The 20,522-nt window shown below is 37.2% G+C and overlaps 2 protein-coding genes across 6 annotated transcripts; one reads left to right on the top strand and one right to left on the bottom strand.

Annotated features, from left to right (window-relative positions):
• Positions 1–2,784: 2,784 nt before the first annotated feature.
• Positions 2,785–5,363, bottom strand: LOC122086477 (dihydrodipicolinate reductase-like protein CRR1, chloroplastic). 2 transcript variants are annotated; one of them, XM_042655288.1, is made up of 10 exons: positions 5,178–5,360; positions 4,928–5,050; positions 4,736–4,810; positions 4,576–4,641; positions 4,397–4,492; positions 4,135–4,251; positions 3,740–3,832; positions 3,353–3,454; positions 3,186–3,272; positions 2,785–3,078 (listed from the first exon to the last, which is right to left on the bottom strand). In XM_042655288.1, exons 1-10 carry the CDS (start codon positions 5,286–5,288, stop codon positions 3,046–3,048), a joined length of 903 nt encoding a protein of 300 aa, XP_042511222.1. In that variant the 5' UTR covers positions 5,289–5,360; the 3' UTR covers positions 2,785–3,045. The 2 variants fall into 2 exon arrangements, with proteins under 2 accessions (XP_042511222.1, XP_042511221.1); XM_042655287.1 differs by having other exon boundaries at positions 2,785–3,272; positions 5,178–5,363.
• An 8,220-nt stretch (positions 5,364–13,583) lies between these two features.
• On the top strand, positions 13,584–16,028 carry LOC122085731 (BAG family molecular chaperone regulator 3-like). 4 transcript variants are annotated; one of them, XM_042654258.1, is made up of 5 exons: positions 13,584–13,786; positions 13,883–14,487; positions 14,567–14,823; positions 14,913–15,059; positions 15,148–16,028. In XM_042654258.1, the coding sequence occupies exons 2-5, from the start codon at positions 14,256–14,258 to the stop codon at positions 15,568–15,570; spliced, it is 1,059 nt and encodes a 352-aa protein (XP_042510192.1). In that variant the 5' UTR covers positions 13,584–13,786; positions 13,883–14,255; the 3' UTR covers positions 15,571–16,028. The 4 variants fall into 4 exon arrangements, with proteins under 4 accessions (XP_042510192.1, XP_042510191.1, XP_042510193.1 ...); XM_042654257.1 differs by having other exon boundaries at positions 13,877–14,487; XM_042654259.1 differs by having other exon boundaries at positions 13,587–13,718; positions 13,877–14,487.
• Positions 16,029–20,522: the final 4,494 nt, after the last annotated feature.

Here is a 20,522-nt window from a genome sequence, read left to right as displayed (position 1 = left end):
TTTGGTTGATAGTTTGGGCTTGGGTTGACCAAAAGCCGATCCAACCACTGGTGCTTTGGGTTATTCGGTGAGGAATCTCTTCGTGAAGGGTAAGTCCGTTAAATCAGGTGAGTTTGCCGCCCAAATTTCTCTTCTGCGTACTTAGACGATCTCGTTCCCGAGTGTGCATCCGACGATTGGGTTGCTGAGGATCTGAGTCCAATTGGGTGCCTTTGCATCTCTTTCGATTCCTCTCTCTTTCCATTTTCAGCGGCCACATTTTTCTTCCTACTTCTCCGTTCTTCGCTTTTCTCTCGATGGGTAGAGCACTTTTTGTGGGGTTCAGGTATTCCTCATCCTACCTACCCAGATGGATTGGCTACGCTTTCGGTTCGCTGCTTCACTTCAAGCATTTCGTGGTTCGAGTTCATCCACCACTGCAGCGCAGTTCGTAAGATAATAAACTACTACTACTTAGTTCTATCACTAGATGAGAATTTCTGTTTGATATTTAGTTGATTGTAGCTTGCTTCTGATTTCACATTTGTTGTTGTGCATAAAGCCATAGATCGGAACTCAGAAGCTTTTGGAGTTTCTTTGGCGGCGTTCTCGATGGTCCTTCCCTATTTTGGAAAATTTCTCGAGGTATATGTATTCTGAAGTAAATCTACACTTTTCCTTTTCCCTCTTCTGATAACCATAAGAACATAAACTACTGGAAGTTTGAAATATCCCCAAGAGGATTGATTGCATTCGTTGCCCTTTGGGGAACTGAATACTGAATTGGCAATCGGTATTCACTAATAAATATGTAAACAAAGTAAACCTAGACCGAACCTACTAAAACCAGATTTCAGATGATGGGTCCTTTTAGATAGTCCTTATCTGCTAGGAGTCTCTAATAATAATGGCTTTTTTAGGGATGACAGAGGATCAACTTTGAGGGTGCTAACTGGATCCATTGGTTTGAATGGCTCACAAATGTGGAAATTTCCTATGGTCAAAATTGTTGGTGCTCAATCATTATGACTTCCTTATGAATTGGGAAACATTGGAAGGGAAAGATAGCCCTACTAATTGTTTTTAATATTACAACATACATTTTCTGTATGAATCTATAAAAAATAATTTGTTGCTCTCGCTGCCTATAAATGAACACAGATGGATATCATTTATATCGGTATAGGAATTTGTTCTATGCAGTTATATTGTCATGCCTTCAACATAGAACAAACCTATAATGTGAAGATATAAGGCTGAACTACAATAATAAAGGTGTTAACAAACATGATATCTGGGAACAGAACTTCAATGAACATATCAAAATATGGCTTAATCTGATTTAGTTTTGGAATTTTTATTTGTCTTATAGAAGAATATTTCTGCTCATGGTAAATTTAGCAACCTCTGGAGGGGGGAGGGGGGAAGAAGGACATATTGGATGAGAAGAATGGAAGCAGTTTTATTACGAGGGTTAGCAATAAGTGGGGATCATTTGTTTTAAAATTAGAACTTATGATTATTGAGATTATTAATTGCCCATAGTAAGTGCTCATTGGTGCTAATAGATGAGGACATCTATAGGATATTGACACTGATGGGGTGTCAGTGTCCAATACCAATTAGAACACCTACTATGAAAATTGTTTAGGCTAATATGGGGGTTGGTGGACCTGAAATTTCTATAAGGTGGTTGAAGAACAGATGGGGTGTTCAATGTGATGGTCTTCTCGTTTGACATTTGGGATGTCAAATGAGGTGAAGCTGTGAAGATTAGAGTGGTGTTTTTTGTGTTTGTTTTTGTTTTGTTTTGTTTTGTTTTGTTTTGTTTTTTTTTGTTTTTTTTGTTTTTTTTGTTGGCTCTAGGTTATTGGCTCACATAAAATGGATCAAAGAAGTATGATCTTGTCTGTTCGTGAACTGGAGTGCTAGATTGGTCAGATTGGTCTTCCCCTTTTCAGAACTCCAATGAGGCTGCAGAGAGCATGCCCCGTTAAATCTCAAATATTTGATGGACGACAAAATTATGATTCCTGCCTGAAAGCTTGGAATTCATGCAGGTTGCAACTACAGGCGATCAGTCAGCTCTCCTGAAGGCAACAAGGTAATATTTATTATGTCAAAAAATCTCTCTGACACTCAGAAGGAAGATTTTGGTGGGTATATTCTGCCAAGCAATACAAACACATGTGGGTGGTATCTAAATGCAACACTTGCCAAAAACGAAAACGTTACACAGATTATTGCTGTGTTTTTGACACAAACATGATTATTTTCTCTGTAAGAAGTTGTGGAATAATATGGACTCTTGATGTTCTTGGATCAAGCATTAAATATTATTGTGATTGAAATTTAACTGTGGTTTGATAGGCAAATTCAAAAAATTGGTCTTTCTAATATAAAAGACTCGATGTATTTTCCTCAGACCTCAGGTAGGGTTTGATTCTTCTTCTTGTAATTCTCCGAGGAAGGGCTAATGGCCCTACTAGATGGGTTTAGTGTTCTCTCTTAATTTTGATTTGGTTTCCTTTCCCTGAATCAGGCTAGGAAGAGTGTTCGATTTTAATAATCAAGTATTCATTTGTAGTGATTTGATTGAGCAAAAATCCTTAAAAATGGTTCAAAATCATTTGTATGTACTTAAAATGGAAAATTATAAAAAATTTCAAGGTAGGATCATCAAATTCGGCACATATGGGAACTGTTACAATATCTTTCATTTGGGTTTTGTGAAATTCTTTAGTTTGTCAGAAGTATGACCTTCATACTTCGCTCTCCAATTAAGCTGAAAAGAAGTATTTATGCTCACAAAAATTCTTTTACTGGCACTTAGACCAAAACCAAATAACAGGGAAAATTTTCAATTAGTTTATCTTCTACATCTGTGTAGGGGGACATGGATAGTTCAAAGTATTGTTTCTCTCTGCTTAATTTATCTTTTACATCTGGAGTTGAAAATGTTTTTGCTCTCAGCAGTAATGTACTCTATCTGTTCAAGCCTACAGCCATGAGTCTCCTCTGTGGTGTTTTCTCTTCGATTAAAGGAGGCTGAAGAAGATTGAGTCTCTACAGAAACTTCTCCAAGCCATACACCAGATTCTGTTGAAGAAAGAAGAAAACAGGAGAAAGACCCTTAAAAACTTCTTGTTCAAACAGGGCTGAGGAATTGAAGAGAACAGGGGAGGAAATTTGAAGCTATTGGTTACCTTGAGCCGCACTACTCTCCTGATGGCCAGTAGTAGGCCTGGCATAAGGCACTTTACGTCTGTTATATCGTGCTTAAGAGAATAAACCTGGAGCCAACCGTTCTATAATTAGAGTCAGATTTTTGATACAGAAACTGCATCAATTTCAAGTGCGTCCAGAAAAGCACCTCCCCTGGCCCAGAGAAGTGAACCGCTGTGCTGGAGGGAAGCCCTGGAAGGACCAAGCTGTGAACGCGGACTCCATCTTCTCCCAGAACTTGACCCCTTGCCTTAGTGGATAACAGTTTTAATGAGCTCTCATAATGCATAAACAAGATTTCACTTATCTCTTCCGCGTTTTGTGTTGTGTTTTCTCTGTTGAATCTATTGCACATTTTCTAATTTCCTTCTTGATGATGAAGTGAAAGCTTCATCACCTTTTTATCATTTTTTGGACAAACAAAAATTGAATGACGAGGTTAACTGTACATGTTTCTATTGCTCAATTGCTATCTTAGGCTTATTAAATTCTTCAGCAGTGCAGTACTCATGTGTTCTGGTTTATATCTTCTTACCAAAACATTTGTTGAAAGATCTTCCCTATTGTACATCTGGCCAAGATTAGAAAGACTGTTGGCAATCTGAACTGCATCTGGTGTTGGAAGCTCCTGTAGAATAGGTGAAGATATTAGTATATCATTTTCTAACTATTTGAGTTCAGGGGCACATTGCCATTACAGAAACTGGAAACTATAAATAGAACCAATGGATACTTAAGATTGTTAAAAACCAGCTTAAGAGCAATGACTGATCCCCAAGGCTTTAAATTAGTTGCAAGAGATCTAGTGATTATGAACCTAGGGAAGGTCCATGGTAAATAGTGAATTGCTGGTCCTTTGCACTTGATACAATTTTGAGCTGAGATGGATTCTTTTTTGCAGGAAACAAAAGATCATCCTCTTCAACTTACTGAAGCATTTGGCCTTGATTCAACAATTTCTACATTTTTGTAATGGAAGGATGCTGAAATGGCAGCTTGCTGGAGGAGTATAGATCCAATAGACAATGTAGGGGCCACCAAACAACCCTGCATCGATGGCAAAAATGAAAAGATGAAAGACAAAATGAATTTATTTGGGAGAAGATTCTTATATAGAAAAGTGCACAACCGATTGGGAAGAAATTGAAGAACATAAAAGAAAATAACAGAAACAATCTCACCCCAAGCTCACCATGGTGGCCTTCTCACACAACGCAGATAGCGAAGTTACTGTATCTAAGTTAAGCCGAGGCACATAAACAACACTCTTCATGCCAAAGGCTGTTGCCTGCCAGATTATAGCACAAAGTGAAGGGATCCCTCTTTAGCTTGGCAAAAATGTACAGCTATAATTCTAAAGGGAAAGTAGACCTGTTTGACATTGTCATAAACAGTGGAAGGTTCAGTGAAGTCGACCACAACCCCAGTTGCTTTTGACTGCCAAGAATTCCCATAAAACTAGTTCATTTGAGAAAAATAGACATTTCATATTTTGAATGTGACAGTGAGAGAGAGGGAGAGAGCCCATTACCTGAGAGATGGAACCCAGAACCATGGTGAGATCATTTATGACAGGTACTTCCAGAGCTTCCTCCATTTTGCATATCTGCTCAACAAAATCTAACTTAATCGATACTGTAATGACAGAATATGAATGAGAATGATACAAGAATTCAAATTAGAATAGAGAAAAAAAAAAAAAAAAAAAAAAAGGAGAACTAACAATTCCAATATCTTCTCCTACAAGATGAGAATCCACGGCACCAGCAACCTCCATTCCTCTAGCTTTGGTCACTGCAACTACTGCAGCTTGACCTATTTCCTTGACTGCACCATTGATTACTACCTCTTTTCCATAACCATGAAAGGAGAAGAGAACAAGACTACCTTAGTGTCTCATATCAAAGACAAGAAAATGATTCAAATACTAGGAGAAACTAGAAGAAGAGAGTGTTGTATCTTTAAAAATATACCTTAATGTTGCTCTGTGAAGGTTGGAATGAGCAAGAGATGGGAGACCTGAATCTAATTCTGCAAGTACTCCTGCAGTTTGTGGGCTGAAATGGGTAGCTCAGTGCTGCCATGGCAGTTCCAAGCTTTATTACTTCTCAGCTATAGATTTGGTGCCAACCCAAGTAGATAACTTTGTTTCCTTGCTCTATTTTCATTGGTTATAGAAAAGGACTCATTTTCTGCTCTGTAAGGCCGGTCCAGGCAGGGTTTTAAAAGCCGGCCTCTGATTCGGGTTCAGCCAATTAACCGGAAGAACCCTAGAAAAGATGTACAGAGAGGCTGATTCAAATAGGGGGAATTGAGATTGGTCACGGTCGAAATTGACCGAATCAGATCCCAATTTTTTAAGCCCTGGGTCAAGTGAGCCGGATATTTTTATATCTTTATGTCCATACAATTATGGAAAATGTTGGAAGATACCACCTTGGTCCACCAGTGGTCCAACTCCAAGATGAGAGAGGATCAAGACACAACTGTTATGAATGTTGGACAAGTTGGAGTGTTGGACGTGGACCCTTGAGACAGTTGGACCTTGCCAAAAAATATTTTGGCCGGTTGGTGGTTCAAAATCTGGGTAGAACTACTCAGACGGTTCGGTTTTGAACCATTTAATACTTTGTTGGATAACTTGGCCCTCTTTGGTATTATTATTATTATTTATCTAATTAACAAAAATCATTAATGAAAACTTTTTTTTTTTTTAATCAAAATATAAAAATGGTTTGGTAATTATTGGAGAAAAATAGTTTTTCGTGAGATGGTATCCCCATGTGCAAAAGGGTTTATTGAAGAAATGGGTGAAGTGATATTCCCTTCACCCCTCTTCCTTATAACTATCTTTCTCTACTTTGGAGTTTGGACTGAAGAAAAGGGGTAAGGGGTTTGGATTTCTAATTACAAAGCAAATGACTATTTTACCCCTCCATATGAGGACTTTAAACACTTGCTCATTAAAATTCACAACAAAAATAATTGAAAATCAATTTAGGCCAAAACACATAAGGTTGTGTTTGGTTGCATAATTCGTTGGAGTTATTTTTCTGTTTTGGCATAGATTCAATAGAGAGTGGTTTTGATGAATGATATTTATTTTTAAGTCATTCTGGAAAACTGTTTTGTTACCCATAATTCTGTTATGTATTTCTACTTGAAAATTGTTTGGTTGACCTAAATCTGTGAGAATGATTCTGTAGAATCAGTTATTAAAAACTGTTTGGTTACTTAATTTGTCAGTTTGATTCTTTGGATTCAATCTAAAAACACTGTTTGGTTATTCTAACTCTATCATATGGTAGTATTTAAAAATAAGCTATTAAAAAAAAAAAAAAAAAAAAGAATACATTTGTACCTAGAGATTTATCTCTCATCTTTCTACCCTATAAACTTAGGCTTTTAAATCATGTTTTCAATAGAGAAAAGGGTGCATTTTTGTCGTTGGGTTAAAGTATCTTAAGGTGTAATAACAACCCCACTCCAATACATTTGTACCTAGAGATTTATCTCTTATCTTTCTACCCTATACCTCTCTCACATAATAAATAATGGAGCCCACATTAACACATACTCTCCCTCTCCCCTATTCTACCTATTTGAGAAATTTTATTGGAGGAATTATTGGAAGCATAACATGAATTTGCAATTGTTGAGACAAAAATAAGTACCGTCTGCAGAAAAGCATTTGCAAGAGATATAATAGCCGAAAGCCTTACTTGAGAAGATTATTGGAGGGACAAAGGTCCTCTAAAGTCAACTTCTAGATAATTACTAGAAGGTTTCTGACAAATAAGGAAGTTCACTGAGTATGTAGAAAGTGGTGGGAACTTTGTTGTTTCACATTTATGCTCGCCATACTAAGACTAGAAAATCTTGATGCACGGGTCAGGCGACTTATTTGAATGCCTCCCCATGTTGAGGATAGGAATATCTTGACTTGGAAATAACAAGTTGCTCAATTAGTCATTTTCATAAAGTTTTACAACTCTTTTGCCTTCATTGTGGTAGATCACCATTGTGTTTCTTTTTTTCTTGATAAATCATTAGGGAAACATCATTAGTTGGAGTATTTAGTGGAAGAAGATAGATGCACTTTTGTATTACTTCAAAGTCTTTTTAAGCAGTCACACAAGAAAGAGAGCTTCATCTTTAAGGTCAGTGCTAGCAAAGTTTCTCAAGCATTGAGCTATGGACTTCAAAAAATTTAAGAATTAGTCATTGACAGAGCTTGACATAATTGTTGATTTTGTAAGGTCTAGAGAATGCCATATTAGATGGTTCTATTGTCTTTTTCAAATGTACATCAACAGGCATGGCAACGAAACTATACATTTAATCAAAAACATTGAGAGAGAGAGAGAGAGAGAGAGAGAGAGAGAGAGAGAGCATGTCATATCAATGACCCAAACAATAGCACTAGCACCACAAGATCCATCATCAGAAAATGAAAAATGGAAACCATGTATTTGACAAAACATACACGCTTACTTGTATCCACCCAATCTTCCTTTTTTTATGGGTGAAAGAAAGCTTCTGAGGAGCAAAGAACAAAACACAGTTTCTGAGTACCATCACAAGTGACTTTGTAAACATAGTTTCTGATTCAGTTCTATGACTTTACAGAGTTACACTATGCCTGGTTAGTCTAAATTTCATTACACGTCTTCACTTCTAAATTAGAATTCTAGACCTGCCAATTACAACGTCAAAACAATTTTAAAGCCAATCTTATATTTGCAAATCAACCCATAAATCTGCAAAATGACAATGGCAAGGGTAATGAACCATAGTAATTGGTAATCTACAAATACAAGCTGATAGCAATCCAAATTGATGGACCCAAAACCAAACCATGTTCATAACAACCTCCCACAATCTTCAAAATAGCACTATAAGAAGAGCAGAGAATCAACATTATTGTCAAATAGAGCATCCAAAGCATCAGAATGTACAAATCAAAAGGTTAACAAGGAACACTAATTGTAAGAATATCAAAATGGCTGCAAGATATGTTATGCTATCAATTCATAATCCTTCCACATCCAAATCAAGAAAAAAAAATCTGTACACATGTCCATTCCACATCAAGAACAAAATAAAAAAAACTTGCTCAGCCTAGTCCATTCCACATATAAATGAAAATCAAAAACCTTTCCCAGAAACGCGATGGGTTAACAAGGAACACGGAGTTGAGAACAATGGGGCTGATATGAGAATCGTTGGAGGGTAATCTAGAAACGCGAAACCGAGAAACACGATGGGTTTTGCTAATCCAGAACCATTGGAGCGAATGGAGGGACCAGTGGGTTTTGCTAATCCAGAAACGCAAAACCCTAACTTCATATCTTCCTCTCCTTTCCAAAATGAAGTCCTTGTTCCTGTGTCCACCGAAAATACCTCGTAGAGCCTAAAAATACAAAAACCCTAAAAATAAAAATATCAATTAGAAAACTTGCGGGTGAGATTAAGAAGATGAGAAAATCCAATACTCAGAAAATCGAAACTGGAGCTCCAAATCCAAAGAACAGTGAAGCCATGGGGAGAGGAAGGAGGTCTAGTCATGGTCGGTGTTGAGGTCTGGCCATGGCGATCTTCAGCGTCGATGAGAGGAATAAAGTTTGTCCCGATAAAGGTAATTCTCCTGAATGACTATTTAACAACAACTATTTATATGAGGGCTAGAAATATGTGTGTCAAAGTGAGTTTTGCTATTTACCCTAATTCTTATATGAACAACAATTTATCTTTAATAGATGTTTCACAGGAATTAGTATGTTTAAGTAGAAACACCTTCTAAAACAACCAAACGGTTTAAAAACAGAGAACCTTGTTTCACTGGAAAGACTCTCCAATGAAATATACAACCAAACAAGCTCCATAATGATACCAAATGACTCTTGATCTCTTTTTGATTTTGTGTGTTTTATCAATTTTTTTTTTACATAGAAACAAGCTCCATAATGATACCAAATGTAACCAAGACCATTTTTGTGAACAAAAATAAAAAAGAAAAATGATATCAAAGAGGGCCCAATAATTAGTGCATGATGGTACACTACTTGAATCAATTTGCGTTTTTTTTTAGGACAGGTCTTTAGGTACCCTTCATGTAGCTGACTCCATTTAGTGGATTTTGATCCTCTTCAGTGTCGAAGAGAGTCCAACCACATCTGACAAATGAGAGCACCTGAGCATGCACCCTAGGAGTGAGACCATCTCAAGTGCTCTAGCGCACATCCAATGGTTGGGAGGCATTTGGAGTAAGTGCCTCTGTGCTGCCAACCATCTGATGCATACCGGAGGGACTAGTGTAGTGAAGAGGATCTAGGTCTTGCACCCCAATACCTAGGCACGCACTTCAAGGAGTTCCCAACCATTGGATGTGTGTTGGGCTCTCTTCGACAATAGAGAGGATCTAAATCCCCATTTAATTGGAATAAGGCTGAGGTTTGATGTTTTGATGAGAGAGAAAGAGAAAGGGGGGCCACATTCATTTAAATAATATGGTCAAAGATTCAGGATCACATATTTTGACAACTCACTTAGACAGATGTTCAACAAATGCATATCAAGTGGCTTAATGTAGGGCTTGTAATGGATTGAACTATTATCTGGGTCCAAATCTAAATCTCTTGTGATTTATTATTATTTATGCTAACAACCAAATATATGAACATTGTCTTACATTATCTATTTATTTATATTAATTTAATAATCATATTAAATCAAAATGAAGATTATATTGGATATAGTCTTCAAATCCAATCCGGGTCGGATATAGTTCTCGGATCAATCCGACGCATCATTGGTAATGAAGATGGTATGAACTATGAATGCAGCCTCTATGATTAACAATCATCCACTGCCAAAGAAAGGAAAAATGCTCAAAAGTTTAGTTTCTCTACCAAGATATGAATTACTATAAAAGGTAACATTAACCCTCACACTTAAATCGATTACCCTATCAAAGAAAAATATAAATAAAATATTAGGTAGGCTTAACTCTAACTTTTAGCCACATCTGTACTCCTTCTCAAGCTTACATTCATGAACTTTATAGGAAGAAGAAGCTAGAAAGAAAAAAAGAGAAACAAACCCTAAAATGATTATTTCCTATTCCATCATCATATAGGGTCACACTCTCTCACCCTTAACCAATTTTTATGATTTATAATGGTTTCCTATCATCATATCACCATGATCTTCTTCTTCTTAGACTTTAGCACAACTTAAAAATCTATTTCTATTTTTATATAAAAAAGGAAATAGATTTTTCTTTACGTTTCTTTCATTTTTGGGTTAGGGTTTTATGAGTCGTTTCACCTTTATGAGCTCTATGGATGGGCATTTGTTCTATTCAAGGCTTCAAAAACTTGGATTAAATCGGCCGATCTACTTTCAAAAAGTAGGGCTCAGGTATATCTGGAATCGATTTCTCATTGATCGTGACAGATTCTAATCTAGATCTTGAAAGTAGACCACAAAAGACTTCTTTACATGGTAAATTTTAGCCAAATAGACTTGGTTGAGTAGCAAGTGAAGTACCAAAGCCCTGAGGCTTCCAAAACTGAAACCTAAGATATCAAGAATTGCATACCAATTTGATTTTGAATTGATGAATCTAGACTAGATTCTAAATACCAAAGATTTGAAATTGTAAAATTATTTTATGTAGGAAAGTTTCATGTCTAGGATCGTCGCATATGCTTGCACCTTTGTGTTTGTCTCTTTCTTTCTTTCTTTCTATTCCTCTATAAAATGAACCAAAAGGGAGACATTAATTCTATTTTGCGTGAATGTAATAATCAGTCGCCAAAATATTTTATATCAAAAGATATTCGGCATATCAATATTGATTCAATACGAGAACTCTAATTGAATTGCTCATTCAATGAGCATTCTCAATATTATACCTTGAAGAGGACTCCAAGCGTGACCCTTCCCCTCATAGAATTAGATATGTTCGTACATAGATTCGATCCTGGCCTCCTGGGTGGGAAGGGCAAAAAAAAAAACATTCAACCCTAATAGATATCTCAACATTATATTGTAAAGTGGCAAGTTTTGTCTCCTAATCAAATTACATAACTACAGTAACGACGACCAATCCCCGTCCCCACTTCAGAATCTCCGAGATAATGGTATAGGTAGTAGGTACCCTTCATATTTAAATACCCACCTTCCGTTATTGTTTTTTCTTTTATACGGTGGAGGGTCACAGTTTCACCGTCTCATTCAAGTTACGTTGGTACTACGACACCATCTACGGCTGTGATCTAGCCACGTTTTTTCTTCTCGGACTCGTGTAAGTCTTGCGGTATAGTGTCGGTGGACAAGAAAGGAGGGTAGAGATTAGAGAAAGTCAGAGGAAGAGAGAGAAAGAGAAAAGGAAAGAGGACGAGCCGACGAGGGACCTCGGGCTTGGTGATGGTAGCCGTCTTTCGATGTAATAGAAACAATTAGCCACGTGGCATAGTGGCGTAAGCAATATTGATTTGCTTTGTAATCTAGTTTAATCTGATGAATAACGTGTGTTAGTGTTTTTTTCCCCTTAAAAGAAAAGTATTAATTTTTCTAAAATGGCAAACGTGTCCGCCCTTCTTGTTCCTCATTTTCCCCTTTTACTTTTGGGAGTCCATATATGGCACTGGAAAGCGTGCCAAGGAGAGAGAGAGAGAGAGAGAGAGAGAGAGAGAGAGAGAGAGAGAGAGAGAATTCCTTTCTAGAATCCTAGTTGTTGTTTGGTTGGTCCTCGTTTTGGTTTTTTTTTTTTTTTTTTTATCTGATTACATGCCCGAAATGACAAGAATGCCACCGACACAAGCAGACAAGAAGAACTAAATAATAATAATAATCTCCCTACTGTAATTAGCCTTCCAGCACACAAACACGCAATGAGATTAAGACTTAAGAAGATGTGAGGGTACACCGGTCATTAAAGCGATAGTTCACCACCCCACCTACAATACATCCATTACATTTGGATTGAAGGTTGGAAAGACTAGAGAGAGAGAGAAAAAGAGAGAGAGAGATGCTGATTGCTTACTTTCCTTCCATTCCCAAATTTGGCTTCACCCGGGTTTGTGAGAATAATGTGGATTGCTCTTTTGAAAAGAAAAGAAAAAAAATCAGCTTTAATTCACAGTAAATCTGATGATCTGATCTTCTTCTCCTGATGTGGTAATCAGGGTTTAAAAACTTGGAATCGGGATCTGAATTGTTCTAGACTAATTTCAATCAAGATCAATAAATAATCAATAAGAATCGATCCAAATATGTTCTAACCCTAGTTTTTTAAAAGAAAATCAGTTGATATCATGATTTCAAGTATCGTTCTTCTATCTATCGTATCGGATTGGTATCGGTTAAGAGCAATTCTCGATTCTTAATTGATCCAGATCGGTTATCCGTATCATTTTAAGAGTAAAATAGTATAAAATTAATACTTTTAAGAAAAAAATAGGGGCAAAACTGTCTGATACCCATCGATCTGATCTGATCCAAATCAGTATTGGATCAGTATCGATATCAATATCATCCCCTAAATCCATGATTATATTCGATTTCATCTAATCTGAGTCCAAATCAACTCTCCACGTGGGGGAAGGGAGTTATCATTCCTCATGGTATCATATTAGTGATATTGTATCAATTGAGATCAATCTTCAATCTTTGAACAATCCAGATCGATTATCCATATTGTTTCAAAAGTAAAACAATGAAAAAATATACATTTTAAAAAAATTACGAAAAAAGCCGATAAATAATCAATGATTCAACTGATCCAAATCAATATTAACAAATATCAAAATCGATACCAATATCAATACCAATAACAACACCAATACCGTTCCCTAAATCCATGCGCTTCTCACATCATCGAGTCGGGGTCTAATATCCTATGAACAATAAAATCTTAATCTGAAAAAATAATCACATAGAAAAGAGTTAGATTTTAGATTCAAAACATGACACAAATTACACTCTCATCTAAATTAACCACGTGACAATTATTACACGGCATAAATGATTGTGAGAAGGGCATATGGAAACTTGTCAGACTGTAGTGGGGAAGGGAACCCAAAACCACGTGGCACACTATCTTTCCAGCTTCCTTTTCTTTTACTACACATCTATGAACGTATATATAAAAATACATATTCTCTTTCGTAATTTTAGTAGAGTACAGATTCGAAGTATTTTTAGTATTATTACTCTTAAAAGGAACCCTTACCTTGCCACCTTGGGAGTTTTCCGTTGATTTTCCTTTTGTGGGGCCCCAAATGGATCAAAACCTCTAATCACCGTTGCCTTCCCCACCCACTGATTGCTTTGTTAGAGTATATAAATACATACGTAAATAATTGTTTCTTTAATCGCTATTTCGTTCTCAATCGCTGGCCATTCAATTTTTTTAATTTATTTGTCTGTTCTGTTCTGTTCTTCTTCTTCTTCTTCGTGCCATTATTCTAGAAGTCAGAAGAAAGAAGAAGAAGAAGCAGGAACTGGTAATTCTCTTTGTTCTTTCTTCAATTACTGGTTCGATTTGGTCTGGAGAGGTCGTCAGAGCTTAGAGGTCTGAGGCTTTCTTTAACTTTTCGAGATTGGAGTAGTTTCGTGTTTTTGTTTTCTTTAATTTTAGTTTGGGGTTCTATTTTTTTATTAGTTGCAGGTGGCTTGATTTTGGTTGATTTGTTCTATTGTCGAAGAAGATCTAAGAGGAACAATGCTGTAAGTTTGTTTCTTTGTGCGTTTGATGACGATTTGGTTGTTCGATCACGCGGAGAAGAATTTGGGAGTTCATTGGAGTTTTTTTCCCCAGTTAGTGCTGCTTAATGTTGAGTCAACTATGTTGTTTTGCTTCGATTTCATTTGAGGATCTTTGTCAAGCGGACATTGGAGGGATCTGGGTTATCTCTGACGCTAAAGGAAAGGAGAAGGAAACAATAAAATAAGATAAAAATCGGAACTTTGAAATTCCAACAAAGTAACTCATTCTGTTTTGGGCGATCGGAGAAAAAAATTTGACGGAAAAATTAACAAAGATGATGCGAATGAAGACGAAGAAGACTAAGGGCATGTCGGCCTTGAACGGCGACTTGGCTGGAGGTGTCGGTGGATCGGAGGTTTTAGATTGGGAACTTAGACCAGGTGGAATGCTGGTACAGAAGCGGGATCCAGATTCCGATAGAGTCTCTGTTGCACCCACCATTAGAGTTAAGGTCAAATACGGTTCCTCTTATCATGAAATCTACGTCAGTTCTCAAGCCTCCTTCGGTTAGTATTACAGATTTTCATTTCCCAATCTTTTCTTCAAAAATATAGTAGTGATGGTAGTACTTTTGGTTGTCGGCAGGAGAGTTAAAGAAGTTATTGACGGCGCCGACAGGGTTGCATCATGAAGACCAGAAGCTGATGTTCAAAGACAAGGAGAGACAATCTAATGCCTATCTGGATATTGTGGGAGTGAAAGACGGATCAAAGCTCGTTCTTGTGGAAGACCCAATTAGCCGGGAAAAAAGGTACCTTGAAATGCGTAAAAATGCTAAGATGGAGAAGGCTTCCAAATCCATCTCGGAAATCAGCTTGGAAGTTGACAATCTCGCAGCCCAGGTAACATTTCTTTCCCTTTCCAAGCTCCTGAGACGAATCAGAGTTTAGCTCCTAATCGATTTTTTGTTTGTAATTGTAAATCTGAGAAGGTATCTGCTCTCGAATCTGTTATATCGAAAGGTGGGAAAGTTGCAGAAACTGATGTGTTGAATCTGATTGAGTTGTTGATGAACCAATTGATCAAATTGGATGGTATAATTGCCGATGGAGATGTGAAAATGCAGAGGAGAATGCAGGTACTTTTAATTGGTCTAGTGTTGAGTTCTGTAATTTGTTTCGAACTTTTGATTAATCTTTCTGCGTTTCCACATTATTACCTTGAAGGTGAAGAGAGTGCAGAAGTATGTCGAAACTCTGGACCTGCTGAAGGTCCGGAACGCCATGTCCAGTAGCAATTACAATGGTAAAATCAATGGCGGTCAAATGCAACAGCAACAGCAACAGCAACAGAAACAGAAGCATTCAACTGGGGAAGTGGCAGAGCAAATGCCATCGCCAAAACCAAAGCCAATGCTGCAGCAGCAGCTGCCGAGGCATTCAACGGGTAAAATTTCAAGCCTACGGCAGCAGTCGCAACAACCTGTGAGGCATTCAGCGTCAGGCACAGTTGTGACAACCCAGTGGGAGACATTTGAATTTGATGTACCGGCATCCTCCACATCAACCGCCGGTGCCACCGGCACCCAAAGCCAAAGCCAAAAACAGAGCCCTCCTAGTAAGTTCAGCTGGGATTTCTTTCATCAGTAGTAATAAGTACATAGTCCAAACTGAAAATATTGCTTCATGGAGAGAGTCATCAAAGAGAAATGATGGGTAAATTTAGTGGGTAGCGTGTGATTCTGGGTTTGCCTTTTACTCGGTTTGGTCTCTCTATAGTCTATACTCCATTCTTTTTCTGTATTTAGATTTTGGAGCATCCATAAAGCCATCCGCTTTGTTTACTTAATTCGATCCAGCAGAAATAAAATGGGAAGGTCGTTATGATTGTTGGGCACTTCATTTTTAGATTTTTTTTTTTTTTAATTCGACCTTTTTCTGTTCCTTTGGCGTTTGTCTGCCATTTGTATGCATGTGTAAGACATTTATGTAAATTTATATAAATTTGTTACACGAAAAAGGTTAGTGCTTGGAAGATAAAGGGATAAAGTGTAGTTTGGGAATATGAACTCAGTTATTCCATCCTATTGTAGAATTTGTTGCAGTAATTCTCTCTCTCTCTCTCTACTTTGTGGTTTCACTTTCTGTTTGTTTCAAAATCATTAATATAAGGGCTCTTTCTAAGTTGGATGACGACAATTTCCAAATGCCAAATGGAAAAGGAGGATGGGGGGTGGGGGAGTGGGGTGCGTGGGTGTTTGGGGTTAGGTAATCCCACTATAGCAAACACCAAACAACACCTGGTATACGTTAGATGTAGGCATGTAGCATAGACATGGGACCGATCCCCACTTTAACCTTTCCGCTACTTGAGCACACCTCATGCGATTCTAGTCAATAAACCAATAAGGTTGGCATTTGGAGTGACTATCTCAATCAAGATTTTCTCGACTGTCCGGATCCATTATGTTACCATAATTTGCACCTGTCTACCACAACCCAAAAAATGCAATGCTTTATGCACCTTTTGAGAGAGAGAGAGAGAGAGAGACTCATCTGAAAAAATTAGAAGCATTCTCCCTGAGACATATTAATTAATGTAAGGGCATGGTGGGCGAATTTCACTAACTGTTGGCTATTTCAGCACTGAGAAGGGGTGAGTTGGTCATTTTGACAGTAGGTTGGATGGTTAATGACCCACACCATATAAGCAATTCTTACTCTTGTTTCTTCAGCCTTTATTGCTCTTTATAAGATGATGACCAAGTACAGTTTAACCCAATTTTAACACAAGAGTCACACTAGGGTACAGGTGTGTCAACAATGTCTGACAAAAGTTAAAAAGGGTTTGCTTGAGAACTATACTGCCAAACAGCAGACATAGGCATCAATGAGGGGGTCATCTCCATTATTGGTGGTGTTGCCAGAAGCCTCCTCATGAACAATCATTCTTCTCATACCCAAACCATCCAAAAAATAAAGCATTGGTAATGAAATAAAGTTACAGCTACCCATGGAAAAAAAAAAAAAAAGAGAAAAAAATACAACTACCCTTTTGTAATTGCAAGAATCTTCATCCTCACTGATTGCACATCTTACATTTAGTCTCATTGGCAATGGGAGATGATTGTGACAATGTTATAGGTTGATTAAATATTTACACTATCCTCTGCAATTTTCATCAATTAAAAAAGAAAGAAAGAAAAAAAAAAAAAGAGATTTGTATTTGTTCAGGGGAAAAAAAAAGAAAAAAAAAATATGAATGCCCATGTATTGCCAAATATGAAAACAAAAAGTAGCATGATACTATCCATTTTCCTTTTTAGGGAAGGTAATACCATCCATCTTTAAAAGCTAGGCAATTGAGTCTTGCCTTTCAGATGAAGTAACTCACAACCAAGTAAAATGCTCAAAAGGATTCATTTTCCCAAAGAGTCTCTATTGGTAGGGTCTTCCAATAGCATTGTGTTCAAGTACAAATATATATATATATATATATATATATTTTGGTGATAAAAAAAGAAAAAAGAAAAAGTGCCCAATGGTAGTTATCATAGCCCCCAAGGCCAAAGCCCTATACGACAAGCAACGTTTTCGCAGGACTAACGAGTGATAGTGTAGTGTGCCGATTCGAACACACAACCAGTTGACTTGAGCTATGATGGGGCAAGGACTTCCTTCCACTAGGCTACAAACACCGTTGGCATGTCCAAGTACAAATTACTCTCCATAGATACATCATCTTGTCTAATATCTTAAGAGCATCAGATGCATCCATTGCCACCACCAGCAACAGGTATAACAGAAACTCAATTCTTTGCTGTTTAGGGACGCAAGCATGGTTATATGTTCTGCAAGGACCACTTCCTTTTGCTTCTGATATTTGGAGCGAGATTCCTTCTTCTTTGTTAGTGCATTATCTATCCTGTAATACCATCAGCCAAATAATCATCAGCATCATCCAATTTCTCTTCGACTTCCTCCTTTTGAATTCTGTCTCTGATTTTTCATGGGCAGTACCAATCATCTAAATTTCATTTTTTTAAGCATATAAACCTCATTAGAACACAATGTGTCTATCCCATTTGCTGTTGTTCCCTTAAAAAAAGTCCATTTAATTCCTCCTCTACCTTCAAATGCCACTCCTTAAATTGTGGGGCTTTCTTGTGCTTCTGGAGATAGGATAAGTTGTTCATACGATCACCTGGTCGTACATCTTAGCATTCAATACCTATCCTTTTTGCTTTCAAATACACTCCTCTTCACCTTTATAATGACAAAGAGTGGGGTAGGTGTTGGATACCCACTTTTATATATATATATATATATATATATATGGCCAGATGTTCATATGAACAGCAGATCCAAACTTGTGCTTCTCTCATGTAAATCTAGGCATTTTTTTACCTGTTGATATATTGAGATAAAATTGTAAACAATGAGTGAAAGAGAAGAAAGGTGGAAGCTGTCATTACTTGTTGGATCGACTTTTTGTATAATATAACACAATCCCCATTCATTTTCTGCATCCAATGATAATTTCCATGTGATCTATGAATCACTCAAAGCCCTCTATAGCAGTTCTTGATGGTTAGTCATCACCAAGATTAGTTGTATAACTAGGAACTACCTTTGAAAATAGTGTCATTATGATAAATAAATGGAAAAAAGAATTTTGTCCATCTAGCATTCCCCAAGCTTAAATAGTTGGATGTGAAAAGACCCAGATGTCCCCGCATGCTCTAGGTCTTTTCATGCCCAGCTGTGTCTGGGTGGTGAGAACGCTAGATGGAAAGGATTCTCTTACCCTAAATAAATATTGGGAGAAGTCTTTCTGACCAAGTAGCGTAGGTTATACCATCATTGTCTATCATCTTCTCTTAACACTCTTTCTTCTTCCGCCCCTTTTGACGAATTGTGTTCCACACTCCTCATTGGCTGTTTCCCCCATCTCATCAATTCAAAGAGTCCTTCACCACAACTTAGTTTTCATCCAAAATTTCACACATACATTTGCATCTTAATTTCTATATGTCTTGGGCTTGACAGGTTTTTATATTTTTGTGCATAAACTCTTCTTCCAACCAAACACCTGAGTGAAACCCTTTTCTTTTTCCACACTATTTAACTTTTTTTTATAACTAATTGGATTCTCGAGGAGGATAGACTGCTCAGATGAATATCTATGGGATGATTTTTTTTTTTTTTTGGTAAAAAAAAAAGGGTGTTCCATGGTAATGATCATAACCCCCAGAATAAACCCCATGTATAGCAAGCAACGCTTCTGCAGGACCAATGGGGGATTGTGGGTGGTCTTGCGAAAGCGCTGCTTGCTGTGCGGATGCTTGTCCTAGGGGCTATGATCACTACCATGGAGCATCCTTTTTTTTTTATTAAAAAAAAATAATAATTCAATTAGAAGCATCACTAAATGCAACACAAAGGAACGTGCAAAAGAGAGGTGGAACGTTTTGATAAATAGGAGGCAGTGAAGCTAATTCATGGGAAAAGAGAGATAGAAAGAAAGGGTGCTAACGTCCCTTCGACGTTTTCTTTGAGAACATTTTTCTTTTTGTTGGAGACCAAATTGTCTATTAGGGGTACACTCTTGTGAGAGTTGTCAGACAAAAGAAAAAAAATCCTTCCAATCGTCAAGGCTAAAGCGACGGTAAACATAAGTTTATAAGTAGGACTCGTTAACAATTTCTTTATTATTCCACCCAAAAAAAGAAAAAAAAGAAAAAAAATCCTTTAATTAAGCTAGAAGTTTCGAGATTTAAATTAGGAAAAAAGTTCTATTCAAGAGCGTGGCTCTTGCATCAGCACCCTTGTGTTTTGACTCTTGCTTCTCTGGCAAAATGACTTTCCTGTCCTCCATAAATTGATTAAAAAAAAAAACCACTGATTGGATTTCATACAGGTATAGGAGCCATGCTAGCGTTACAATTAGGGTAGTTATCCATAATTATTATTATTATTTTTGCACCAGCTATACGAATATATTATAAAAGTGGGCTTCATATATCTGGCATTGGAAGAGCCCACAAGGATTACACCCAACCCCCACCCCACCCCACCCCCACCCCCCCAAAAAAAAAAAAACTCTAATGGACATAACATTTAAGCTATTAGTCCGAGAGCACCATGAGGCATGAGCACAACAAAAGTCCACAGACCACCTAATCCACACCAACGAGTAAAATCCTGTTGTAATTGAACCCAAAAGGAAAATGTGAGAATTTTATTTGAGTTTTAAAAAAACAGAAAAAAAGGGTCCTATAATTAAATAGAATACTTGGTTAGTTAGTGGCCGTGCCCTCATCATATATCCAAAAAATAAAATGATGGGCCACATAAGAAGGCTTGCCTATGTGGGCCAGCCAAAAGAAAAAATTTATCAAGGCCTCTGGACAGGAATCTGGATTCCCTTTCTCGGCCCATGAACTATAGTCTCAACCCACATGGTCTTCTCATATTATTCAACATAAATCAATTGGTATTTGACATTAATCTTCCCCCTGCAAATTTGTAGCTAACATTGTACCCAAAAAAAATTTATAGCTAACATTACACAATTTATATATAAATGATTAAGCTTGAAA

Source organism: Macadamia integrifolia, chromosome 8 (genome assembly GCF_013358625.1).
Source record: "Macadamia integrifolia cultivar HAES 741 chromosome 8, SCU_Mint_v3, whole genome shotgun sequence".
Classification (NCBI taxonomy): domain Eukaryota; kingdom Viridiplantae; phylum Streptophyta; class Magnoliopsida; order Proteales; family Proteaceae; genus Macadamia; species Macadamia integrifolia.
Note: the sequence above shows the minus strand (reverse complement) of the source record. Positions and strands in the feature narration are given on the sequence as shown.